This window comes from Aspergillus clavatus, genomic scaffold (genome assembly GCF_000002715.2).
Source record: "Aspergillus clavatus NRRL 1 1099423829804 genomic scaffold, whole genome shotgun sequence".
Taxonomy (NCBI): Eukaryota; Fungi; Ascomycota; class Eurotiomycetes; order Eurotiales; family Aspergillaceae; genus Aspergillus; species Aspergillus clavatus.
In genome coordinates, this window is record NW_001517095.1 from 821,512 (window position 1) to 847,854 (window position 26,343).

The window sequence follows — 26,343 nt, forward strand, 5'->3', positions numbered from 1 at the left end:
CTTAAATGCTAGGTTTAGACTATCGCTCACCCCCAAATTCCTGCTATCGCCTGGCTTTTCTCGATCCTGCGTAGCTACGTATACATCAGGAGAATATCTTCGTCAATAGCTTGCACCAGGAGAGTGAAGTTACTATATCCCTTATACTACTATTCTTTTGATTTATTTTATATTTTTACTTTTTTAACATCTCCCAAATCTCAATGCCTCGTCGATCGTCTCGGGCCGTTCCCGCATCAGCGGCAGCTCCAGCGCCAGCACCAAAAAAGCGCGCGTCTGACAGAATCTCTGCAGCATCGAAAACCGACTCAAAGAGACAAAAGTACCACACCACAACCGCCAACAAGCCTGTGAAATCTACAAATAAAAAGAGCAAGTATTTTGAAGACGAAGGCGCTGAAGAGTCCGAACTCGACTCCAATCATGCATCGGAGCTAGAAGATGAATCCGGCTCGGCATACGAAGAGGCAAAATCCACATCCTCCCATTCCCTTGGAGCAGACTCTGGAATAACTGAGGACCCTTCTACAGATGAGGAGATAGCGAGGAAGTCCAGGGCTCGAAAGACCGGGGAGAGTGGGCAACAGCCTCAACGACAAGGGAGAATCAAAAAGGGAAACATTGATGGTGGAAAGGACACATCTGACGAGGAGACGGCGCATTCTCTGAAAGACAAAGAGTTATGGAGAGAGGGCGTGAGCACCGGTCTAGGTCCTGGAAAAGAGGTCTTTATCAAGAAGCCAAAGGCAAGGGCCGCAGGAAAGACTCCGTACCAAGATCATACTCTGCATCCCAACACCATGCTTTTCTTGCAGGATCTAGCAAAACACAACGACAGACAATGGCTCAAAGGTACTTCATCAAGGAATGTGCGTTCGCTCGTTGATACAATATCTGACCCTCAACCATCCCTCTAGCACATGATGCGGATTATCGTGCTTCGAAGAAGGACTGGGAAACCTTTGTGGAGAGCCTCACAGAGAAGATCTCGGAAGTGGATGGCACCATCCCTGAACTGCCTGCAAAAGACCTCGTAAGTTCTTGACATCACGGAGAATCAACATTAGACGAAGTGAAACAAAGCAATTCATTGACTTGGTTGCTTTGCTAGGTTTTCCGTATCCATAGAGACATCCGGTTCAGCAAGGATCCCACTCCCTATAAGGTATGTGCAGTTCCAATGCCACTATTTGAATGTGCCGGGTCTCTTTTGTGGTAATGTATGGCGGCCGTTGGTGTACTGACGGCTGAGATAACCAGACACACTTTTCAGCTGCCTGGTAAGTCCATCTCTTGTCCTGTATCAAAATGATGAACTAAGAGTCTTATGCAAGGTCTCGCACGGGCAAGAAAGGGCCGTATGCCGCCTACTATGTGCATCTTCAACCTGGATCCTGCTTTGTCGGTGAGTAGTCCCCTTAAGAGATTCACCCACTGTTCACTCGCACTATCCAGCATCGATTATATGATCTGGTAGCACCTTTTTTTACCTGTCACACGGTGTCCTATTCCTATCTGAACTTGATCCCAAGCTAGCCCTTGAGAACGTCGGTGGCTGCAGTAGTCTGTTGAACTCCATCAGGAGTGCAGTTTTCTCTCGAGCTTGTCATATCCATAGCGACAAGCTCTCTCTTTTCTATTTTTATCAACCCTTCCCGGCTGTTTTGCAATCGCACTCACTGAGAATGCGCGAATTCTAGGTTGTGGACTTTGGAACCCAGGGGCTGATAAGCTTGCACTTCTTCGAGAGGAAATTGACCGAAACTCGCATCGTCTGAAGGCGGTGCTGCAAAGACCGGATATGCGCCGCGAAATTTTGAAAGGTATACCGGATGATGAGAAGAAGTCTGTTCAAGCTTTTGTCAGTCAGAATAAGGAAAGTGCACTCAAGACGAAGCCTAAGGTATGTGTTGCATCGTTTGTTTGTGTTTTGCCTAGTCATCCAGCACACATTAAGCAGCATGATCACGGGCGCAAAATATCCCACAGAGTTGTTTGATTGATATTCAGACAACTCCGTGATCTCCCCAGCAACATGAGGTGCCAGATCCCAGTGTTTCACTTTCATGTCCTTCGGGCGCAGTGCTTCCACTTGCCAGTGGCGGGCCCATTTCGGAGGTCGAATCCTGTTAGTCGATATTCCCCATCATGTTTATCAAAAGATAAGATGGATTTTCAGATCGAGAAAGGCAGCGGCCAAATGGTGATTTGCACGTCAACCAGATTCACTGGTTGCGTGTCTGGTCGTGTTGAAACACTGTTGATGGGAAGAAACGCGGCCACGCACGGGTGGCCCCGACTTCCCGTGTTCTTGAGGTCACCAACGCGGGCTAGAACTTGGTACCTGAGAACCTCGGACTGCTCGGAGCCTGGGGCAGGTTTCTTCCCTTACTTCCCCAATTCCCCAATTCCCCAAGGACAAGACAAAAATATCTTCGGTTCTGCTGAATCCTGGAAGTTGGTACTTTGGAATTGGGGCGGAAATGCCATCGTCTGTCCCACTGGAGTGGTTTGGTGACAATGGTGTCGAAGAATTTTCTGCGCCGTCTTATGCGTTACCATGGTTCAACATCTGCCTACTGGCGGGTCTTGTGCCGCGTCTTAATTTTATGGTAGAACTCCATGCACTGACAAACTTTGTTCCTGTCTAGGGTTACGACGTCGATAACCAGAACATCGAATTACTGCGCCTACGCAGCTTTACCATTGGAAAGCCTCTCGCCGATTCAGAGCTCATGGCCTCCAATGCGCAGGAGAAGATCGCTGCCATCATTGCTGTCATGGAACCCTTTGTAAGCCCTGTCTAGCCGCTCCCTTTTTCGCAGCCTCATTTGGCTTTTTCTCCCCGCTTGTCCGCGTCTGTGTCCATTGGGCCTTACCACCCTTGGGCCCCGTATCACTTACCAGACACTTGTCCGGGCCTCCTTCCCCCTCTTAGTCTTCCTCCTCAGCCACTTGAGCGGTGTGAGCATGTGGTATCCGAGACACAAGGATCCCCACCATTTAATATCAGTGGTGCTTCAAGAGATGCAAGATGACCAGAGGGGTTTCTTTTCTTCGTACTGTTTCACTGACCAGGTATCGTTTTACAGGTTACGTACTTGAATAGTGTTGTCATGCCTGATCCAGCGGACCAGGATAGCAGCTCTGGATCCGACTCCTCATAGTCAGGCTCCTCTCATCGCTAGATTTCCCCCTCCATGGCAGTCTGGGGGATATCCCAGCCCAACGGCGGGTCTCATCTCTCTCGCAGTGTAGTTCTGCTTTGGCGTACAAATACGAAGTCCTTCTAACCAAGCAAATGACATGTCTCGAAGCCTCACTTGTAACATTATCCCAGAGTTTGCTTTGTATGCCATTGCCTGGTATCTCTGGCGCTGAATTGGCTGGAGGAATTTTGTGCAATCGCCTGTTTTTTTTTTCCTTTCTGTTGGCTGAGATTTCGTAAATGGTGATGAGCATCTTTGTCTATGTTGGACTAGCGAGGGTGCGCAACACAATCGGTGAATTCCTCCTGCCTCTTACCGCCAGTTTTGGGTGATCAAGGAGGGCTCTGTTGGGGCCGGTTCAACAACAAAATACTCGAATCACACGAGTTACAATACCTCCATCGCTGACTCGCCTGGTATGACCTGCTGTGATACTGTCCGTGTGCTGCTGCCCGGCCCGTCGGACATGCCGCTAGCTCCACGACGCTGCGGATTTTTCATCTATAGACGTTATCGACTTCTGCACACATGCGAATTCGTCGAAGCTGCCTATACCATAATGCCACCCTCTTCGCTTCGTCTCATGGTCCCATGGATACACGAGAAGTTTCAATTTCTGCATCAGTGCCCGAAATGCCGAGACACATGTGTCCTAACACCATCTCCTGTCTGATTCCATGATGTGAGGCAAAGTGGATACCCAGCTCTAGCAAGGCCTACTATCACTCCCGGAGCTAAGCCTCCTTGTTTTGCCTCTCTCAAACATTCAGGAATCCCCCAGCCAGCAAAAGCCGCAAAGGAAGCAGCACATCTCAAAAAGGATAGCTGCATGTTGTGCCCAATTGCCCATGCATGCTGCACTTCTGTCTTCCATTTTTGCGCGCCACTAACTTTATGCTCCCCAATGTTCGATTCTGATTTGACTTGCCAGATCCTAGCGGAACTTTCCGTTCAATAGATGCGCCTATCGATCCTCGCCCAGTTTCCTGATTCAGATCCAGAGACGGAGGCACTCTTCCCCATCCGACTGAGGGATTTACTGGATATTTCCCTTTCCGCAAACGTGGTTTCCATGCAATTGTAACGTTGGGATATTCCGTTGGAACCGTGTTTGGCATTTGCTGTATCGGTGCCCTCAGTAGTGAGCACCTCTACTATGGACGATGAGAGAACTCCACAGGACAAGAATCGCCATGGGTTCGCACCAAGACACAAGTGAAGATTTTTCTGGACTTAGATAATATCAATCATTATTGGCTCAGTGAAGATGAACTGCTCTTTTGTGGGGTTGAATTGTATCCTATATTATATTATAGTGCTTGCCTCTGGATATATATTTGTCACACAAGACAACGCCTCCATGACTGTATGGGAGGTCGATTTATTTCTCTATGGAAGGCTGTCTAACCTCGCCATTACATAGGTGATAGAGCCAATTAGGTTTATAGAACAGATATCGGTCAGAAGTGTAGTCAATTCTTTCGATATGGTCAACATAAGTCAACTGAGATGCTGAGACATGAACAATTTTATCCACCAAAGCACACGGAGATCAGATGGAAGAAGAATAGGCTATTAGACTTCCAAATGTTCTCTTGTAACCGTGGGCGCCCTATGCCCCATAGATCTACCTAGATGGAGCTCACCGAATCCACAGCCTCCTATATGCGAACATACCCATTCGCAAATTCTGCCTCTTGGTGCTCTACGTTCATGCCAGCACAGGAGGCGGTAACTAATAGATGAACTTGATCTCTAGACACTCCTCCTTGCATGAGACAGGGCACCTGATGCTGATCCCTAGCAAACTTTATCCAAGAGATGTGGAAGGAGCAAGATATAGGAATGTGATACATCAAAACACATGGATAATGTGTTCTCTCCCACCCCAAGTGTCTTAAAAAGGAGAATGATGAATGCACGTCACGCCGCCTACAGTCCGTAGCCCTAAATTCTGGAGTCTTTACCGAGATCGGAACCAGAGGAAATCGTTGTTGTTGTTGTTGTTGTTGTTGTTGTTGTTGTTGTTGTTGTTGTTGTTGTTGTTGTTGTTGTTGTTGTTGTTGTTGTTGTTGTTGTTGTTGTTGTTGTTGTTGTTGTCGTTGGACTTGCGGCATCTGCAGGTTAGTTGATGCTAACCCGCTGGGAGTGGACTGAGTGACGATCTTCCGTGTCCTTGCACGCCCTTGGTGTCCAGACGAACGAATTCCGGGAATCCGCGGCCGTGTTCCTCCCCCCCCCGGCCCGGGAAGGTCTCGTTATTATCCTGACCTGGATTCGAGTGCTGATCGATCACCGAAATGGCTCTTGTTTCTGGAAATATGTCTTCATATGCTGTGCGCCATAGGGCGATGTGTGTTGCGTTGTTGCTGACTGGGTTGTCAGCACCGACTTGGTCGCAAGGGTTAGTTTGTCTAAGCGTCCTGCTTGCTCAACACCGCTTCTTCTCGTCTCTCCCTGGCTTTCTCCGGGAGAAGAGGACATGAGGAATGCGTCAACGGGGGAGAGTCAAGTGATCGCAAACCTCTGCGCTGCATAACCAAGGCCTCATCATTGCGCAGGTCCCTGACTCGAAGCTGCTGGTTCAGGCTCGTCACACGATGATTTGAGAACGAATGACCTCGGGTGACTTGTTTGCAGCTGTGCTCCGCCGGTTGTTTCCCAGCTCTTGTAATCGCAAAGTATGCTCCATGCATCATGGCTTTAAGAGACGGCTCAATACCAGGACTGGCAGCGCGAAGGGATTGAATCCTCCAAAAGAACTCAAGGTCAGCATCCGACGCGGCTGAGCCTTCTGAATCAGGACAGGACTTTGGACCGTCCAAACAGCACCGAAGTCAAATGAAACCGGTCTTGCTCGACGTCTTATCTTGCCACGTCATTAGGACAGACCGCGCTTGTATGCACTCCCCATGCACCCAACATGAGCACAGACAACAGAATCATCGGGTCACGATGAATTTATGTTCCTTTTTCCTCCGACATGACAAACCTTGGATTAGCTGACCGCAAGAACCCACACCGTCAGGCTGTCCATCCAAGGCACCCTTTTAAGCGCGCGACGCAAGCCACAGACATGACAACGAGTTCAACCAGGCTTTGGACACAGGCCCACGGCTGATTGGCCCCGGTGTCATCACGTGATTGAAATCGCATGCGGGCTTCCCGTCGATCGCGAAACTCCTGGCTCGGTGGGTCGGCCCTGCTGCCCAATCACAAAATCTGTTACACAGTTAGCTGTCATAATGAAGGAAAAACAAGACCAATAGTAAAAAATTAATCATTCTCTTTTTCAATTTTTCCCCTTTCTTTTTCTTTTCTTTTCTTTTTTTTTTTTTGGACTTCGACCACTGGTGCTGACTGCTGAGATTAGAAAATTGGCCATGCTGCCGTCTGAACAGGGAAGGTGGCTGGGCATGGGCTGCGGACGGGATACTGGACGCCAAACCATGCAGCTAAGCTGATGAGGAACCATGGAACCGCAAAGTCTCGCTGGAGTCTACTTACTAGGCCCTACTGGTTAGCCAAGTTGACATGGTCACTCGACGAGTCGACGGGTCGCCGTCTTATCTATCGAGCCGTGTGGTTATAGTGGCAAATGACCTGGAGCCTTCCCAGCAGTATGGGATAGATGAGAGCATCGTGACACATCGAGCTGAGACTACCAGAACCTGGATGAGGATACATCCTAGTCTTCTACTTTGTCTGGTAGATTGCCCAATGATCCAGTCAGCAGGAAACCCAGAAATCCACCAGGTGACTGTGGATTCTGGCGGCAACGGAAAGACGCGGACGGCAATGCACCGCGCCGATCGGGTTCGAAAAAACGTGGCAAGAAATTGGAAAAGATAATAATAATAAAGCCCTTCCTAGTGTAAAAGGAAAATAGGAAACGGGAAGGAGGGTGGTAATTACTAATGAAAAAAAAAAAAAAGGGAAGATGACGAGAGAACCATAACTTACATGGTTATCGTATTACCTTTGTTTTTGTACCGTATGAAATGCAGTTACCAAGTTAGATACCAACCACATGAACTTTGATTGAGAATCCTCGTGGGGCTATCTATGGTGCAGTGAGAGCAAGAGTAATCTGGCGTAGGGAGGCTGGCTGTGAGTCTCAGACCTGTCTGAAAATTGATTAGATTAGTAAACACAATATTTCCGTCTGTTATAGACATGAATGTCCAATCTATTATTGTTGGTTTGTTGGCCCGTTGACCTGGCAAATATCCTGGTCTTCTCTATTAGGAAATGTATGTCCGATGTCTGTCGCCCAGTAACGGTTGGGCTCAGACTCTTGTTCTATGCGCTTGTGATCAATCCGTCCCATGTCAATTCAAGATGAACACAGTCAGATGGATGCCTGGAAGGGTAGATAGAGACAATCGAGGGAAAAAAGACTGCCCATGACTCGAGACAAAGCGGCGCCTTCGACAGTCGAGGGTTGCCATTTACAGAGCTTAACCGACGTAGGCGTCGGAAAGGAAACACTCGATCCTTATCAGGATTCTCATCACCGCCTAGGCGCCTAGGCTGGCTCATGATGACGAGTTTCAGAGCATGCTACACTACACTTCATGCATAAGATCAGCGGGAAGTCGGAGCGGGCCGTCATGGACATGTCCAGGAGATGACTAGCGGTGTCGAATGATAGGATGGTGCCCAACGCCTAGAGACAAGCACATGCATCTCCGTCACATTTGGTCTACACCGTAGTCTCCATTTGCGATCGTAGCTTCCCGGTATTGTCGGTGCAGGATTTCCATTTCCCAGGGCGTCCGTCACATGATTGTGTGCGCGCTCCTTTGTCTTCCTTGCCATCCTCTTCCCGTTCCCCGGCAGCTGCATGTCTCAGGGTGCCACAAGAGAAGAGATACCAACTACCAGGAACAGCAACACAAAGGACCGAAGTAGCGCCGGAGGCCTTGACACTATTCCGAGTCACACGATCCACTCCTTCCCACCATGCTTTGACCGTCGTGTCCTGCTAGCTAGAATCAAGATGAATGGCGTTCGACATGCCGACTAGTCCAGATATGCCTTGCCCTTTCGAGTTAGGAATCCAGTCCATGTTCAAATCCGACAAGGAGGGTGGGAAGGCACGACAGTTCGCAGACAAGTGGGTGAAATACCAGGGGTGAGCGTTGTGATGAACCTGCAGGTGCCTGCAGTGTTTCCAGGACGATGACAATTCCAGCGAGCCCTCCTTGATTATGAAGAGCCGTTTCCCTTGACATGACCAGCTCTGCTGGCTGAGATAGACATCATCATACAGGAGAGCTATCGAGTGCCAGTCGCCTTCTCACATTGATCTATTATCCGCCTGTGTCATCCTGTATGTGTCAAATTCGTCGGAAACCGATGATATCAGCACAGATATTCCTGGATCAGTCAGTCCATTAGGCCGATCATCATCGCCTTACGCATCCAAAGCAAAAGATCGCAGATTATGACTGGTGGCCCACGTATTTTCAACCCCGCAAACGCCTTTTGAGTCGCGAGCCATAAAGCATGGCAGGCCGATGCCGCCGATGTCCGCTCATCCGCTGGCCAACCTAGTAGAACGGAGAACCTACTGTTCCTCTTTTTTATTATTATTATTTCCCACCCCCCTTGCCAACCGCACGCTAATGCAGGTTACCTTGACAGTGCCACCGATTGGGCCATGGGAATCGAAAAATGGCCAAAAAGTCTCGCTGGTGTGGTCCCAAGGCTGTAGCACTGGGAAACTTAGAGACCTCCACCGGGATCCTCCCTCTCCATGACCAGGGCCAAGACAGCAGATACGGCCCATCGTTGGTCGGTGCTGCTCTGTTAGATCAGCTGCGGTCTCTTCCCACGGAGCCAATGAGATATACAAGACGCCTCGTGACGTTCTCATCTTCAATAGAATCGACGAGAATCAGCCGACTATTGGCGGGCAGGCACAGTTTGCTGACCGCCCTATTGCCTAATCACATCCTTTAAACGCCCAGTTCATTGAGAACCTGCCGAGGGACCGTCATTTAGATGGTTGATGTGGCAAGCTAGCGACAACTAACAACTGACAACGCGTGTTCTCTCATGGGAAGTGGGTGTTTTGAGTAGATTGTGTATCACCTCCAGCTGAACTTCTAGAGGGGCCCACCATGATGGAGAGGCGTGTGGCTCACCGCCTGATAAAATCGTCACTTGGACACTCCGCAGTCCACATTATTACGGACACTTGTCACCATCTTACCCGTATACATTACACTTGCCAGGGCTGTAAGAATGCGTCCGTAAAAGAACAACATACCCAGGTACTCTGTAGTTTACCACTCTATCAGATAGGTAATTAAGATTGTATCATATAAACATCCTAGGTAGTCAGTCTTATGAGAATGGACACAGTGATGTATCATGTGGAACAAAATAGTATTCTATATAGGAATGGTATCTATAATTTCTGTACATATCTTCTTACCAGTAATGGTACACAGTGACTACCTAGTGACCTCCCACTTGCCTACATACCATCCCACGTCGAAGGAGGAATGAGGATAGATAGTTACCTCGGTAGGTACTCAAGGAAGTGGCTCCGCCGACCCAATCATTGAGAAAATGCCAACTCGACGTGCGTTCAACCACTGTGCTGTGCATCTACATATGTTTGCATTATCATCATCAAGCTGGAACCGAGCATCGCCGGGACAAGAACAAGAAAAAAAGGACGACAGAGTGGTAGGCTGGTAGCTGGTAACACCAATCCCATCATCCCTTTTTTCTTTTTTGTTTTCTGTTTTTTTTTTGTTCTTTTTTATCTGCAGCTGCGGTTCGGAGCGCTCCTTTTCCCTTCTGGGTCCAACCAGAAACCTCGCAACATATGCCGTTTCGATGCATTTTGCTACCAATGGGAATGCCAGTGTGGCTCTCACGAACCAATTTCCGGATTCGGTCTGGCAGGATCACATTTGCGATTGGGTGCATTGAGATCATTCGGAGTTCCAATCTTATCTCCAACGGCCAAGGCTGGAGTGGTATTTGTCTCTTTTGGGTATCTGGGTAGGAGAGAATCTAGAGAGAATTCCGTATAGACTCCCCTTGGGTCGACGGAGCCTGTTTATACTTGTATGCAGATGTCTTTGGCTACAGATGTTGGTACAGTGGTTGATGTGGTCTTGCAAGATCAACACCTAATACCTGGGAGATAAGCAAAGAGCATGTTCTTCAGGCATTAAAGCTGCTGATGTCAGCCCATCACGGCAGTGGATGAAGATATCTTCGGCAGCAAACGATGTCAGTCTACGGAAACATGTTTTTGCCGGCCAGCGGCTGCGCTTTCCCATTTGGACCATGTAGAATGTACCTACTGAGACCTGCAGCGATAATCTGCCTATTATGGAGAACAAGATCATTCCTCATGCGTATTCCCTGTACGGTTCGTACTGAGCCAAGTTTGTATGCACGGTGATGGTTCATGCACCTGAGATTCATGCCTTGAGCCGGCTTAATGGTCATTTGTGATCAAAAAAGTACGGACGATGGAGCTAGCTAAGACCTCCCGGGGCATGCTGCTGGGTGCTGGCTGCTGACAGGCTGGACCGTTAGCAAAAGCAGCCTGGAATGCGGAGGGTGGGTGTGGTCAGTGGTGCCACTAGTGGTGCGCAGTTCGTCCTGTATGTGTGTGTATGTATGCAGTACGGATAGATACATAGGGTGGACTACAATGTACTCGACAGGCTGCAGTAGTAGCAAGCCATCGGGCATCGTACGCCTGTGTTTCTGCAGCTGATCAAGTTCCGGGTATCTTCAGACTTTTTTGACCTCGATCGATGGCGTGAGACGAGTCTCGACGCTATGCATGCTGGAGGGGAGGGGAAGTTTCTGGACGATGTGTTGACTGTTGAAGAATCAACCATGTTACACAGAATCCATTATTGTGCGACTGACCTAAGGGCAAAGGCACTTTTTCGTGGGCCGCTTCTCCGTTCTGGAATTAGTATAATACTATTTTTTTCTTCTTCTTCTTCTTGTATGGCGTTGCAGGTTAGCCACGTATTTCTTGCCTTGCGATTGATAGACGTGGAATTTTTTCGGGAATTCCAAGCCTCGTTTCTGGAATCTGATAGCTGTCTCTGCTCATGTGCCATCCCGTGCTGGATGAGTAGGCAGGAAAGGTGCGGTCATTCCCATTACCTGCTGATTTCGAAGCCGATAGACATGTTCGATGGGGAATTCCATTTCGGGGTCCAAGTGGAGGGCTGCCTCTAGCGAGCGCGAAGAATCCTTCTAGAACAAATTGATTCCGGACCCCCTCGTTCACGAAAGTCGATAGCAAAAAAGGGGCTTCTGGAGATCGTCTGTATTTCCCCTCGCGACCGACCGCGCAGTTGGACTCAGCCCACAACAAACAATCCCAATGAGGAATAACTCTAGAAAGGATTCTTCGAGGAGTCATAAATCCCTCGGTAGACATCGGAAGATTTGGAGAAAACGGATCAGAGCCTAGGAAAAGCAGACTCATCTCAATTCTGAACTCTGGTACTTGGGACACTAGGCCATTTGTCAACCATGGTATGCAGCTCCATGCCTGCAGAGACATGCATGGCTAGTCCTGCACCAGACCAGACCCGAAAACCGCACTTTGGAAAATACGCTTCCCAGAACCATTTGGTGTCAATTCATGGTTCCTTCATTCTTAGCGCTTTCAGAGTAAGTGAAACACGGCTCTGGTACACACCATGCAGAAAAGGCGGCTCAGCTGGAGAGAACACACTGGAATGTCAAGGTCTGGCGGTAGGAAACCGTTGGGTCAACTCGCATCCCGAACTTGCGGTATGTATGGCACTCTGCCGTATCCATGACAAATCTGAGCATAACATTGTTAGCAGATGCCCAACAATTCTGAAGGTCTTCGTCTACTTACTGAGATCAGATATGGTTGGATCGTTCGAAATGGTTGGATGTTTGTGAGAATCTTGGACTTGTCGGAATTTGATCTCGTGGATTCGCGACCGTCAGCTGGAGGATATGGGGACTTTGACTCGACTTCTCAAGGTGGTAATGGTATGGCCGGTTACGGGCCGATTCGCCCCTCTCCGGTCAGTCTCTTCCAATTTTTCTTTTTATAATTTTGTCTGTTGAGGGGTTTCGGTGGGCCTGAAGTCCATTCCGTCGTCTGTTCATCCTTATTGCAGACCTGCAATTTGCTATGTGCCAGTGGCGACCCGAGGGAGTATGAAACTAGGAGGACGGCAGTATGCGATCGTCTCTTTTCCCAGTTGCGACGAAAGAGAAACTCAGAGTCCTGAGCCTCTTGCTTTTATGGTCAAGAAGGTTTCCTAGTCTGCAATGCAATACAGGCACACAAACAGCATTGTGCTTTTGAACCTTGTCTTTGCGGATAGACAGATCCAGTCAGGAGGAAAGGAAGTACCTGGCAATCGAAATACCCTCTTGATTAATGAGTCATTATACTTTGAACCAGTACATACTTGCCTTGCTCACAGCCTGAGCCCGCTGCAGGCATTTCCTCTCTTGTCTAGGTACTTGTACTTGTGTCCTGTACGCCCAAAGCATCGGCCCAGGTACTCAAACTGGGTTAGTTCTCACGCATGGATTTAGTGCTGCTCAATGCACCAGCCCATGGACCACTTGGTCATATGCATCGTCTTCGAGAATCAATGCGCAACAGGCTCGACAGGAATAATCGGAAGCCAATTGATCAAGAAGCACTAGATGACTGCCATGTCGCGAAGTTGACTCTGCACTGAAGTAAATACCTGACAAATGGATAATATTACCGACAATACAGGGATTACAATACCTCAGCAGTGACCGTACGAGGAAGAGAAATTGAGACGGGAAAAGGACTCGAAGCAAACGGGACGGTGGAGTCCCGTCACGGCGCCTTTACCCGTCCCGGCGTATCCTTACGCCAGCCCAGTGTACTACGCCTGTTTAGTAAACTAAATTCCAACTCCCAAGACCGAATTATGTTTGCCGGGCATGCCCCCGCTCTTCAGGCTCTAGACTTTCTGCAGGTCGCTGTCTGAGTGGCTGGCAGGGCTGCCAAAAGCCCAACCCGAAGGCTTACAGCAATTCAGCTGATCCCCTTGGAACCATGAATGCGTTAGCTGCGTTCTAGGACAGTCCCCGTCCATGTCTATGGGTCGCTGGCGTGCTGGTTCGGCCGGGCCCACCCTGTCTTGCGCACCGCACCGTCCATCGGTGATTGGGTTTCCCTTGCTCACCTCGCATTATGATAGGATCAAGGCTCGTAAAACCCACTTCTTCTCTGTGTTCGCTGATTTGAGTGTCGGCCTCACCTAGTTTTATCGTGGAGGGCATTATCCACATCGTTTATTACGGGTCTCCCAATCATTGTCCGATCCCTTCATTATCGCTGCTTGATATTATCTGGGATGAAATTCAGCGAGTTGATGGCCCGCCATATATGTAGGTACACTTGGCTTTTTGTTTTTTCTTTCTTTTTTCTTGCGTTGTTCGTGGGGGTCAAAACCTGCCGAAGTGCCTTCGAATCTTGTTTATCAGAATGCCCTCGGATTCGGACATTGCGACGCATAGGACAAAAATTCACGATGCTACGAACTGTTCATCAGAGAGATCTGGCATTCTTTTGCGGCCTTTTTTTAGTCTCTTAGATCTCCATCTTCGAATCTTCCCGCCCTTCCGCTTTCCGCCCAGTCGTGGAGACCTGCGTCTCACTTCCATCACGTGTTTTGCTTTGACCCAGCCGTTTTTTATTCTAATTTTTATTGCCTCTCGGACGGATCGGTGACCCAGATACTGACGGGATACTAGTGCAGTATTACCGACTACGACACGGAGTAGAGTTCTTGCTCTTCTTCTGGCGGTTAAGATGGTCAGACTTTGGACTGCAGAGCCGAGTCGCCTCGTTTGAAATCCTTCACATGGAATTTCGGATGACATGGCGCACTGGGCCGTTGGAGACTCGAGGCGCAGCTGGAGGATACAGTACGGACTATGGAGTAGACTAGATAAAACCCCCATAGCAAAAGAGGAAAGCAGTTGGAGGAAGAGTTACGGAAGCTATAGGTCATTTTATCTGTGCTCCCTTGGCTTCCGATCTCTCAAACTATGGTGTACTTAATCATTGAGTAATCATTAGATTTCCATTGTCCTTCCTCATGGCCGGTAGTTTATCATCTCTAGATATCATTCAAATACAGGTTACCTAGAGTATTCGTATTACTTTTTGGAAGGTATACATCATCTTCCCCCAACCTTCAATGTGAGTTGTGATACCGCTGAACTGTTCTTCCTCTTGCTGTGAAAGTTTTTTGGCCCCCTGTTGTTGACGAACTGGCTCGTTCTTCTTGCAGGAATGAACCTTCTTCCTCGTCTTTTTCTTCTCTTTTTTAGTTCTTGGTGTTTAGACTAATATATACTGACACTTGCATCGCGCTACTGCCAGCCTCGGGGCCGCTAGCCCCCCACTGTCTGCGACTAGTATGGTCTGCCCGACCGGATAACTATGTACTAGCCTACTAGGTAAACCGGTAGATAGATATCTATTGTAGAAGTGTAGATACTTGATAATAAACCCTTTTTTTTTTTTTTTTGTTTGCATGTCATATAATCAGCCCCCCTATTTCCTTTGGGTATTCATTCACCCACTACCAAAATCCACTTTATTTTACGAGTGATTACATCGTACTGCTATCATAGTATTATTATTATGATTTTTTATTTTTATTTTTTATTTTTTTTAATTTCTTTTCTTTAATCATATTTCTCCCTCCCTTCTTCTTCTCCATTTTTATTCAACAATCTGCAACCCAATCGTACCCATTCGTACCAGATTTTTGTACTCTTGACCACAGTTTTTCTCCATCATCCATATGTGTATCATATAGAGTCCCTCATTTTCCAACGCTCACGTCATAGCTAAAAATCCCTCGCGGCTCTTTTTTTTTTTTTTTTTTTTTTTTTTTTATTTTTGTTATTTTCCCTTTTTTTTCGACCATCTTCCCTTTGTCCTCCTGATTTTCTCAATTTCCGTCTCAATATTCTTTTTTCTTTTCTTTTTTTCCTGCTGCCCTTAATCGAATCCCTCCCTCGTCTTCTTCCAATTCCTTTCTAAACACCTAACTTAACCACCTACATCTACCTACCAAGCGAAATAAACAGCTACTTGATTTTATTCCTTTCGATCCTCCAATCCTCTGCTTTCGACGAGGAGCACCCCCCTGGCTGTTCTCCGCCCCGTCTCCCCGCGCATTCCCGCGGCTTCTCTTTCTTTCCTTCACGGATTGGCCCTCCTTCACTCATTCGTCTCTCCGGGTTCAGCGTGACCACGAGGCTATGCTAGCTTTGCAAATCACCCGACGGGAACTGGAACTTTTCTGATTTGGTCGTGTACTTTGTGACCAGACTTAGGAGTTAGGACTCCCGCATCTTTGACCCATCCTGGTCGTCTTACACATCCGCTACACTACCTCTACTCCAACCTCTTTACCTACAGTACACACACCACCTCGGCCGCACGTACATACGCATACATACCGCCATACATACAGATACATACCTACATCCATACATCCATACATACATACATACGGCTACCATTCAAACATACTTAACCTTTACACACTTACTTTACATACTGCGCCAATACGTACGACCGGGCACACCAAGACCCCTGCCCTGCCCTATCCTTGACCAAACAGCTGTTGGGCGTGACTTCCGACTCACATCATCCTGCATTCGCCTCTTATTCCCAGGCCACCCCCCCCGTCCTTTTGTTTCCCGTTCTCTTAAGCAGCCTCGCCTCGTCCTCGCCTACAAATGTCCACCAACCCCCACGACTACAGCGACCCTAATCGACAGGGTCAGTATCCACCGCCTCAGTGGAACTCCAGTCAGCCTGAGGACAGTCCAGCTGCACCTCAATATCCGCCGGCCTCGCAATACCCTGTAAGTCGATTTGAAAGACTCCATACGCTCTTAGGCTTATGCCTGGCCTCTTGGTCCTTGCACTGTCCTGTCCGACCATTCGCCTTATATATTGTTCCTTCCGTTCCTGGTTTCTGTTCGCTCTTTCTTCCCGCATATCCCCTCATACATTACATTCGTGCCATTGAGCTTGTTAAAAGTGCACTACTAAACCAAGCTGATCGTTATAGTATCCTCCGGCTTCATACCCCCCTCCTACCGCAGACCACCACCAGTATCCGCCTCCGCCGCCTCCATCGCAATATCCACCCCCATCGAGCATGGCAGCCATTCATCCGCATGTTCAAGGTCCCCAAGACCCATATAGACTACCTCCACCACCCGGTGCCTACCGTCCTCCAGATGTTTATGCCCAACAAGCACCTCCGCCACAACCTCAAGTCGTATACCAAGCTGCTGCTCCCAGACAACGGACTGCCATTGCCTGTCGCTATTGCCGGAGACGGAAGGTGCGTCATTGCGCGGAATCATACTATTTATATTGCAATTCGCTATTCCCGGACAGTGCCATGCTGACAACACTTCTTTCCTGTTCAAACAGATTCGATGCTCAGGATTCGAAAGTTCCCAGGATGGACGTTGCAGCAACTGTATTCGGTTCAACCAGGAGTGCATGTTCACACCCGTCTCTTCCCAAGCGCAGGCTTTCGTCCCCGCGCATGCCGCCTACCCTCATCTTCGGAATCCCCAAAATCAAGGGCGCGGTGGTCCACCAGTGATGCTCTATGGAGCTCATGGTCAACCGTTGCCGCCTCAGCAGCAGCCTCAGCCCCCTGTTGAGGCGACCCTTCCGCCTCCTCAGGGAATGTACCAACATCCGTACGGAAGTGCTCCTCCACCCCTTGCGTCCACCATGCCCGCGGATCATGTAAGTTTTCAATACAATTTTCACGTTCCTTGCGCGACTTGAGAGGGGGGCTAGTCTGACCATATCTGACAGAGACCTGCTGGTCGTCGTGGTTCTGGTTCCGGTTTCGAATACCCCGATCCAACCAATCTGGCCCCCGTCACCCCAGCAACATCTACTGCGTATCAGCCGCACACTGCTCCCAGTCCTTACTATCCCCCTCAGCAACATGATCGCCGTCCCTCGCCGCAATCGGCGTATCCCTACGATAACCGGCACTCTTCTTCCCCGCACAGTTCTCCATACCCCCCCATACATCCCGCTCAGAGCGCCATGACGCCTCCCCCTACCTCGACTCCTGGCAGTTCTTCTCGAGGCGGACTGAACGTGCGCGACATGCTGAATCCCGGCGATAGCCAAGGCCGCTCCAGCACCGATAGCGATATGCTGAACGCCTTGAACCGTCGCGGTCTTAACCAGTAATTCCAAGGGAATTAACTGGCGCATGCCCATGAATTGGATAAGATGAGCGGCAAAAATTGTGAAGGCGGTCATGGATGAGGGTTGAGACATGAGGGGGTTGGGGAATAGTTTCATTTCAATGACGATTCAGACAAGAGGGGTTTTGTGTGCTGGCCACAGCATTTTAAATTGACGCACATACGTGGCTTATGTGATCTCTCCTGGGATCATGTTTGAGTCACAATCGATCGCACGATTGGAAGAAGAGAAGAGTCATTCTTTTCGTTCTTTTGCCTTGCGGCAATCCTGAATGTTTCCTATCGCGATATTTGGTGGCAACACACGGAAACATTCAAGGCGGCATCGGGACTCGGGAAACAATCTACACTGGTCGGTGCTGGACATGCGACCATTTCGCGGCAGGCAAGGCAGAAGAACACCCAGGGGAATAAAAGGAAAACCATATTGCATGCACGATCAGAAGGAGGAAGAGGTTCGAATGAAAGAGAGAACAAATCCGAAGAGGAAGGGGGCCGAAGGAGTTCTCAAGACGAAGTCGCCATGATTCGCGACTGAAAACGAGGCCATGGACATGAGACTCAAGAGTATTACGAACTGCACGATTTAGATTTTGCGATTGCGATCTTGGTTGTCATTTGCCAGCAGCCTTGCACCTTTGCTGATAATCGTTTGCTTTGTGAGAGTCAGTGACCTCGCAATCCTCGGTTCTTATGCTTACCAGATCCATCTCTCCGAACAACACTGCGTTATAAACCATATGGGGCGACCCGCTAATGGACATTTCTTTTCCTGCTTCGTTTCTCATTTACTCTATTCGTTAATGCGTCTCTCATGCGAACGTTCTCTTTCAGCAGTGCTTTTTCATCTCAGACGCCATCAAGTGATCTGAAAGATTGATTGACTCGGTACTTTTTCTGATGCATGCTAATGTCGTGATTCTGCTTGTTCTGCCGTTCCGGGTGTTTGGTGTGTCTGTGGAACGGATCCTTGCGCATTCACTCGCATCATCATCAAGTAGTAGCATTGCGCTGCATTGGCCTTGTGTCTTTTCATTTGCAACAATTAGGTTCGGCGGCTTTTTGTCATTGTCTTGTGTTTCATTATCTCGGGTGGCTGTCTGTCTTCTACATTCATGTTCAACGTCCAATTTATCGAGTTCTTTTTCTTTTCCCGGAGAACGTTCGTGTCTCAAGCAAAAGGTGGTGGGCTTTCTGATTTCAACTCTGCGCGTTTCTCTGTTGTTATCAAATCTGGGTGGCTGTCTGATCAAGTTTTTATCTTGCAATTTTGTACATCGTTTGGTGCTTCATATGTCTGTTATTTTGGCACTTCGCATGGTATTAAACGATTAGCCATTGCGATTCGAATGGTCATATCTTCGATGCTTAATACTCGTGCTCGACCTCATCCTCTGGGAACCACCTAAGGCTGCTTATCCAGGGAGCTATAACGGCCTAGAACACTATCTTTCCACGCTGTAGAAGCTATCGAATCGCACGAGAAACATGCAACATCAACACGCTTGAGCTTGCTTGTTTCTTCGATGAGTGGAGGATTCTACCACGTGACAGCCAGCGCAGCCCTAATCATCCAGATGGCAAAGGGAGGAGTACAAGGGGGTTCCAACATCTACTCAAAACTTTGCGGTCAATCGGAGGCAGGACACTGGGTGGTACAGAACCGCTGTAGGACAGGTCCATCTAAATGCCCTAAGTGAACTACTCGTCTTACAATGCAACGGTGAATACAGAGTCCGCCTGCCATCTCTCCTAGTGGGATCCATTGTCAGATACAGTGCTGCAGGGCGCAGCTGGGCAAAAGCACAGCGAAGCGAATGGGAGACTATTTGAACAGGGCGCAGCACGGACAATTCAAGTAAGGTTTATGCTATGTTGCGGCATATGGGCCTCGTAGATGTTGGTGAGTCTGTTTGGGGAAGCTTGGCCAGAATATCAGACGAGAGCAGAGACATTAAGTTGGCTAGGGGCTGCTGGCTTGGTTGCTAAAGATGGCGACAGTGTGTACAGTTAAAGAGAAGATTATATCAGTTGATAACGTCTGTATTTGGAGACACTATTCGTGAGTCTGGCAGAAAGGGAGACTTTTCAGAAGCAATAGATAGGTTCAAGAAACGAGGGGCTGGGGACACCTTGTAGGCAACGAGGAGTTGATAAACCAAAATAGGGACCTGGATTGACAAGAGGGAGGACAAAAATGTGTTTTGTAGCAGGTGTGTTTGACGAGGACTTGATTAGCTGGATACAGCGAAGATCAAAGTAAGAGATGCCCTGGACAATGACAAGAAGGAACAAAAAGGCGCTCAAAATGCAGAAATAAGACCAATCGTAGCTGTGTGATGGGAAATGAAGAGGGTTATGATGCTCCACGGGGGGGGCAGTCTTGACGCTGCGTCTTAGAACTTAGCCATTTGGGAAAGCGTCCAGGATCCTGGCCATCTTCTTTGCGCGATCAGCATCGTCGACCAGGAGGCCACGCTGCTTCATGGACATCTCCAGTGTGTCCACGACCTTGTGGAAGGAAGAGGCGGCTCCCCGTTCCTGCTTGAACCGCACGAGACTGAGATTCGCTTGTCGGCCATGCTCGAGGACGGTGAAGAACTCGGCTGAGAACTCGACGGCTCGAAGACGCAGGCCTAGATGAAGAGGTTAGATGTATGCAGAGATACTACTGAGCCTTGTGCAAAGCCACTTACAGTTCACCTCGCCGACTCTACCGTGGATAACGCCGTTGGCTTTGTCCAGATGCGCGTTCTCCATTCCGAACTGCTTCCATTCGCGCAGAATCTTCATGACGTCCTTCCTGCCCTTCATCTTGGAGGTGTTCAAGGCGACCACTCGGATGGAGGGCTTGATTTGAAAAACGCGAGCGAACCAATTGTGACTCCGTCCACTTGGATGCGGTGGACGAGGAAGAGGCTTTTCAGTCTTGTCGGTATCAGAAAACTGGTCGATCTCCATTGGGCGTTCGAGCAAGGGGTTTATATCTGCAAACTCGGGTTCTAGAGGTGATGGTAAGTGACTGAAGAGTAGATGGGGGGGGAAGTAGGCATACCTGCTAGAGGGTTTAGCACGTTCTTGCTTGGCTTCTTCTTGATGAACTTCTTGAAAAAGCCACCCTTTAGTTTCTCAGAGGAGTCTTTAGGAGTCTTGGTTTTGTGGCATTGCTCGTCAGGTCCAAAGCTCGAGTCTGGCTCGATCTCGTGGACAATGACAGTTGCTGAGCTTGGCTGTATGGGTTTTATCTCTGTCGAGACCTTTGTTGTATTCTCCGATGCGCCTTGCGATTTGTTCCGAAACCAGGGCCATTTTTTGTTGTCTGAAGCTTTGGTCTGTGACCGCTTAGGTGATTTAGGTACTTCCTGAATGGGATCTAATTCACAAAAGAAACGTGTTTGACGCGAGTCGGCGGAAGCATATCGAGTAGTAGAGAGAACTCGCTTACTGTTATCGTAATTGGCGGTGTTCTCCTCCAGAGGACGGCGAGCATTATCTGAAGTGCTTCGGTTTTTTCTAATGTTCAATGGCTTGATCTCTTCCAGCGAATGTTGGGCACTTGGAGAGACCATCCGAATCGTGGCTTTCCCATCTCGGCTTTGACGCTTTGTACGAATCGAGCTGGCAGACTGTGAGTTGTGCCTTGATACCTCCTGGTTCTCAATGATTGACTTCCCATTTTCGAAGGGATTGATCAGTTCCTCTGATATGATGGGTAGGTGACTGGTTTCATTGGGGGATTTCGTGAACGTATCTTGGCCGAAAGCGACATTCTCATTGGTGATATCCCCCTGGTCTCGGGGTTGTGACTTGTCCTGCTCAATGAGGCGATCCAGGTGGTTGATCACGGCAGAGAGATATGATGTGACGTCCCCAGACCCGTTCTGGGTAGAATGTTGCATCAACCTGCGACGGGTCTCAGCTAGTTCTCGTGCAGTGGTTGACTTGGGTGGTTCGCCTGAGTTTCCTGGTGATTGCTTGGATTTATTATTAGATGGAGAAATCTGCTGCTGTGAATCTCCCGCGCTGGCCATCGAGACTGAAGTTGCCGGAGTCTCCGATCCCATGCAAGTGCTAGTGGTACATCTCGTGGATAGGAAACTACCATTGAAGGCTTCTTCACATATCTGGCTGAGCTCATGAGAGACCTTCCGAGCCTCGTCCTTCCAGATGATGTCGGACTGGGAGACTCTCTTGACCTGGGGACAATTCTTAATCGTAATACCAGAGCCTCTCACCATTATTGGTTGGGCAGGTAGCAGAGGACTGCTCCGGCCGTTTGAAGATGGGCCAGCAGCAATGTCAGATCTGAAGCTACATTCACTCGTTTGTCGGCTGATGCTGGGAGCGATTCCGCGAGACCTCTTTCCCTTCGTGGACATTGATCCTTGCGAACGAGTTCGGCCATGGCGAAACAAGACATTTCTCTTGTAGCTTGCGGACCGAGGGGCAGGTGCAGGGTTGACAGCTCGGCGAGAAGAAGAGTGTGAGGCCCTCGAATGAAAAGACCTTGTGAAGCTTGCTTTGGACTTCTTGTTGGGTAGGATTGAGAATGGGGAACTAGGGGGACACTCGTCTTCATCTTCGACTTCTTCCTCCAGAACTTCGGTTGACTCTGGAGCAGATCCTTCCAAGTCTTTTGGCTCTGTTTCTGACCCCTTCCGGTGAACAGTCACTTGGGCACATTGAGCTTCTGGGGCAGGGATAACATGGCGTGGAGAACGAAATGGATCGTAGCTCTGTTCGGTTGCTGAGGACTTCAAAGCCTTCGAAGAACTCTGCTGTTGACTATCATTTGTTGCGGAATTCTGGCCGCGTCTCCTAGAACCACCTGGAATCCGGATACTGTTGCGCTTGTTTGCAGCCGGGCCAGGCAACCGGGAAATGTGATGATAATCACTGGCAGAATATTCTAGTGACTGTCCCTGGTAGTTCTCTAGCTGTTCGTTTCTGAACTTCACGAGAGCATTGTAGAACATCCGTTCCTGGGTTGGTCTGTAAACAAGATACTTCATCAGCATTGCTGCAGCATTTCAACAGAGCAGCGGAGACACTCACTCAGGATGCAGAATTCTCTCTTTCAGAGACTCAGGCTTAACATCATGCCACAAAGTCTGGAGGTTCCTCAAGATGTCATTATCAACATCCTGTCTGCTTGTCACTGGTGGACCACAATCTTGCCTAGTCAATGGGGGTGCAGGACCGATGTAGTGATGGGACATAGCCTGATGAAGCTTTTCATACTTCTTCAGAAGTGGGTGCATCCATATACCCTGCATCGTGATGCGGTCCTCTGGTCTCTTCTGCAGGATGCGCTGGATTAGGTCCGATGCTTCGAGACTCAGTTCCCTGGGAATGATATATTCGCCTCTTTTCACCTCTCGTAGTGTACTCGGAAGATCACCACCATCAAAGGGCAGATATCCGGTGAGAAGAGCGAATAAGATGATTCCACAACTCCATATGTCCGCCTTGTCTCCGCGGTACTTACGGCCATATATGATCTCCGGCGCAGCATAATGCGGGCTTCCACATGATGTATTCAGCCAGTGTCCAGCGGGTTGGAGTGCAGCCATACCAAAGTCCGCAAGCTTGACGTTGTGCCAACCATCAAGCAGTATATTCTCTGGCTTCAGGTCTCGGTGGCAGATGTTGAAGCGATGGCAATATCCCAGACCCGCAATAATTTGTCGGAATAACCGAACTGCTTCCTCCTCTGGCAAAGGTCCATGCTTGGAGACATAGTCGAACAGTTCGCCCCCTTCAACATATTCAAGAACTAGGTATCTAGACCATATGGATTAGTCGTCATCGGTACCTCCAAGGTGTTCGACTTACAGTTCCCCTCTGTTTTCCCACACGTCATATAAACTGATAACGTTAGGATGCTCAATGAGTTTCATAATGACTACCTCCCGTTCAATACCGGAAGGCATCTGTCTAACTCCCGTGCCACTGTAGAGACTTGCGGTTCGGTCCATTGCCGCAATACTCTCGCTCTGAGCTATGGCAGCGGACTTCTTCGAGACTATCTTGATAGCGGCCGTTTGCCCCGTCACAGCATGTTTGGCCAACCTGACTCGGCCAGTGGCCCCTCTCCCAAGGTCCTTTCCTAATTGCCATGGTCCAACATGTGTTTTTCTTTTGCCTTTTCCTGAGAGGATGGAGGCTGCGGAGATGACAGAGTTTCTCTTCGACCCAGCCTGAGAGTCAGGGGCTGGGGAAAGACGGTTGGCTTTCACATGGTCCTTGGTCGACAGTGGGCTGTTGACGACAGACATCCGGTCTGGTGTTTTCAGCAGGTTGTGTTCTTCAATAGATCGTGATCCTTGTTCTGTCCTTGGAGTTGAGCAGCCGTTGACCCTCTGTGTGGCATCTGCTAGGGGAGGGCGAAGTGACTGAGGATTGGTATGGATCCCATCCATTGCCAGGCAAGCCCGGACTAATGTAGAGAGAGGAGTCCGTCAGAACACCGCATATGGAGGTTGTTTGTTTCGTCTTCCCCGTTCGACACTGTACATGAGTCAAGGATCAATGAGTTAGATTTAGTCTTGCTATGTCGTGCGCAACAGGGTATAGTGGACGAACGTTTGATGACGGGGGTGTATCTGGAAGAAGGTCCGGCACTTCGTTAGAGCGTGAGAGATATGTGGTGAGTAGATGGCGAGGTTAGCGAAGACGTGTGCTAGGAGGGTCGACTGTAGATAGCCTAGCTGCTCAGAAGTATGGATGTTTCTGGATTAGTTGAGCATGTTTACGAAGGATCGACAACTCAAGAGCGTCCAAACAAAGACAGCAGATGGTTACTGATGGTCGAGTAATAATTAAAGCAGAACTCGAGCTGCTAGGGTGACAAATGGAAGAGTTGAGAAGCTGTATACAAACAAGTCAAGTATAAACCCCGTGGACTTCACGCACTTCCCACCCCAAACATACTTCCAAACACACAATCAAGGCCCAAAACAAGCAGAGAAATCCCACTACCAAGCTATCAGTCATACCAAAGCCAGGCTGAATTCTTTGGGTCGGACATTGAGTGTTTGTTTTCTATTGGATTCTTCAATCTCCCAGGCCACTAGACACTGGCTGAAGAATGCACCTTTTACACACGACATACCAACTCGGCACCCCTGCTAAAGAATGACATACTGCTGCAAGACAAGCAAAGTATCTCAAATAAAGGATGGAATGGCTACATCTGGTCTTTAAGGGCTTATAATATGAGTTCTAAAAAGGGAGTTATTGTGCAAACTACCCTTATACATCTCTTGACTGATAATGATAGTTAATCCTCAAAGTATCATCTGCTTTCTCTGGCTTTCGAGGATATCGGCATCGAGTTATATTTTCTCTGCATAATCTACAGTGATACCAGCGATGGCAGTCAAAGAAGTGTGAGTGGAAATGTACCTGCATACAACAAGGGAGTGCGTGGTATGCCCCTGGCCCGGAATCGAGGGATATTCTCAGGGTGGGAAAAAAAAGCATTCCAGTTCACACACTTAATCTGAGAATCCTGCTTGAGGACAATTAAGATCAGCAATTGAGAATTTGGCTAGATTTCGGGCGGAAATGATCCTTGGTGCACAGCACGGCGGAAGACCTAATGCCCACGCTCTGTTTTCAGTGTCGGATTAAACTGGAGATCGATCACCGAAGACCTCAATGCCTTTTTGATGCCTGCATTATGGTTATCTTTTCGACTATGATGATAGCTGAAGGGCATCGGTCTATGACGGAGACCTGCGCAGTTACCAGTGCTCCTCGGTGATCGCTACATCGTCAACATCAATCCCATCCACAAACCACCTGCCTCGACCATTTCCGCTGGGTCCGAGCACCAAGTCATTCCCACTCATCATTCTTTTGCGCATCTTGCCCGTCTCCTCATCAAATGTCCAGTCTTCAAGGCCATAGCAGCGCTTCCAGCGCATCTCGTCTTCTGCATCCTGGTACTCGTACCAGAATTGCACAGCGATCCGGTCATCTGTGAAGGCGAAGAGCTCCTTGCGAAGGTTGTAGTTTTTCTCTCGATTCCATTTGCGCGTCAAGAACGCAATGATGCCCTCAGTGCCAGAAATGAACGAGTCACGATTGCGCCAAATGCAAGTAGGAGTATAAGCCTGCGCGATTCGAACTGGGTCCCTGTAGTCATGCGTAATGTGGTCAGCAGCCGCAATACTCTCGATATAGTGCCCATACGAAATCTGTATCCACGCATGCGTTTGAAAGTAGATGCACTTGTCAATCGTGCTTTTCTCGAGTTCAACCCACGAGTGCATGGTGTAAACGTGCAAGGGGTGAGACAATGTCGCGTTTCATGCCGGAGATATCGAGTCAACTCCAGTAAACTATTTTCTGTCTCACCAATCGGACGCCCAAAGACATCAATAATGGCAACCTCATGAGAGGTACGGTATCTTCTTCTCCCATTGCTCGGGATGGTTGTGTCAGTTGATAAGCTTACCTTGTATTCCACAGGGCCTGTGCTGCTTTGACCTTCGTGTTCGCTGTTTCTTTCGTGAATGGAGGTTTAAGATCCGCCATTTTGAATTGAGGAGTAGAATGTGTACACGGTAGCAAGACTTCAGCTACTCAACGTGAGGTTTGACGTGCTGTTTGAGTCATCAGTAAGATATGTGCTACACCATCACGTGATGAACCTAATACATAGAACCCTAAGCAATATCGTAACGCTGGAGATGATATCAGTAGGTCCGACTAGGATAGGATGATAGATTTTCTCCCATGTCTATATCAGATTTGCCCACGAGACTCTAGTACCAAACGAGATTTGCAATGCCAATCAAATGAGTAGGAGTTCGATTGA

At 48.7% G+C, this 26,343-nt stretch overlaps 6 protein-coding genes across 6 annotated transcripts, besides 9 other annotated features; 3 read left to right on the forward strand and 3 right to left on the reverse strand.

Moving 5' to 3' along the window:
* Positions 1 to 203: 203 nt before the first annotated feature.
* ACLA_098130 (uncharacterized protein) lies at positions 204 to 2,807 on the forward strand (the record flags this gene model as incomplete). The annotated part of the gene is made up of 7 exons (XM_001270296.1): positions 204 to 852; positions 918 to 1,033; positions 1,112 to 1,165; positions 1,335 to 1,401; positions 1,701 to 1,903; positions 2,533 to 2,586; positions 2,652 to 2,807. The coding sequence occupies 7 exons, from the start codon at positions 204 to 206 to the stop codon at positions 2,805 to 2,807; spliced, it is 1,299 nt and encodes a 432-aa protein (XP_001270297.1).
* Positions 2,808 to 4,920: 2,113 nt separating this feature from the next.
* ACLA_098140 (uncharacterized protein) lies at positions 4,921 to 5,326 on the reverse strand (the record flags this gene model as incomplete). The annotated part of the gene is made up of 2 exons (XM_001270297.1): positions 4,921 to 4,944; positions 5,177 to 5,326. The coding sequence occupies 2 exons, from the start codon at positions 5,324 to 5,326 to the stop codon at positions 4,921 to 4,923; spliced, it is 174 nt and encodes a 57-aa protein (XP_001270298.1).
* Positions 5,200 to 5,313: a microsatellite.
* Positions 5,200 to 5,314: a microsatellite.
* Positions 5,327 to 6,513: 1,187 nt separating the features above from the next.
* Positions 6,514 to 6,547: a microsatellite.
* Positions 6,548 to 9,948: 3,401 nt separating this feature from the next.
* Positions 9,949 to 9,989: a microsatellite.
* A 1,752-nt stretch (positions 9,990 to 11,741) lies between these two features.
* ACLA_098150 (uncharacterized protein) lies at positions 11,742 to 13,225 on the forward strand (the record flags this gene model as incomplete). Its single annotated transcript, XM_001270298.1, has 3 exons — positions 11,742 to 11,744; positions 11,794 to 11,882; positions 13,135 to 13,225. 3 exons carry the CDS (start codon positions 11,742 to 11,744, stop codon positions 13,223 to 13,225), a joined length of 183 nt encoding a protein of 60 aa, XP_001270299.1.
* Positions 13,226 to 15,121: 1,896 nt separating this feature from the next.
* Positions 15,122 to 15,154: a microsatellite.
* Positions 15,122 to 15,174: a microsatellite.
* Positions 15,175 to 15,699: 525 nt separating this feature from the next.
* Positions 15,700 to 15,820: a microsatellite.
* Positions 15,703 to 15,772: a microsatellite.
* Positions 15,723 to 15,772: a microsatellite.
* A 181-nt stretch (positions 15,821 to 16,001) lies between the features above and the next one.
* ACLA_098160 (Zn(II)2Cys6 transcription factor domain-containing protein) lies at positions 16,002 to 17,499 on the forward strand (the record flags this gene model as incomplete). Its single annotated transcript, XM_001270299.1, has 4 exons — positions 16,002 to 16,130; positions 16,340 to 16,618; positions 16,711 to 17,037; positions 17,110 to 17,499. The coding sequence occupies 4 exons, from the start codon at positions 16,002 to 16,004 to the stop codon at positions 17,497 to 17,499; spliced, it is 1,125 nt and encodes a 374-aa protein (XP_001270300.1).
* A 2,420-nt stretch (positions 17,500 to 19,919) lies between these two features.
* Positions 19,920 to 23,938, reverse strand: ACLA_098170 (serine/threonine-protein kinase; the record flags this gene model as incomplete). Its single annotated transcript, XM_001270300.1, has 5 exons — positions 19,920 to 20,152; positions 20,213 to 20,518; positions 20,572 to 22,508; positions 22,572 to 23,300; positions 23,352 to 23,938. The coding sequence occupies 5 exons, from the start codon at positions 23,936 to 23,938 to the stop codon at positions 19,920 to 19,922; spliced, it is 3,792 nt and encodes a 1,263-aa protein (XP_001270301.1).
* Positions 23,939 to 25,264: 1,326 nt separating this feature from the next.
* Positions 25,265 to 26,060, reverse strand: ACLA_098180 (nuclear transport factor 2 family protein; the record flags this gene model as incomplete). The annotated part of the gene is made up of 2 exons (XM_001270301.1): positions 25,265 to 25,658; positions 25,981 to 26,060. 2 exons carry the CDS (start codon positions 26,058 to 26,060, stop codon positions 25,265 to 25,267), a joined length of 474 nt encoding a protein of 157 aa, XP_001270302.1.
* Between the last annotated feature and the right edge of the window lie 283 nt (positions 26,061 to 26,343).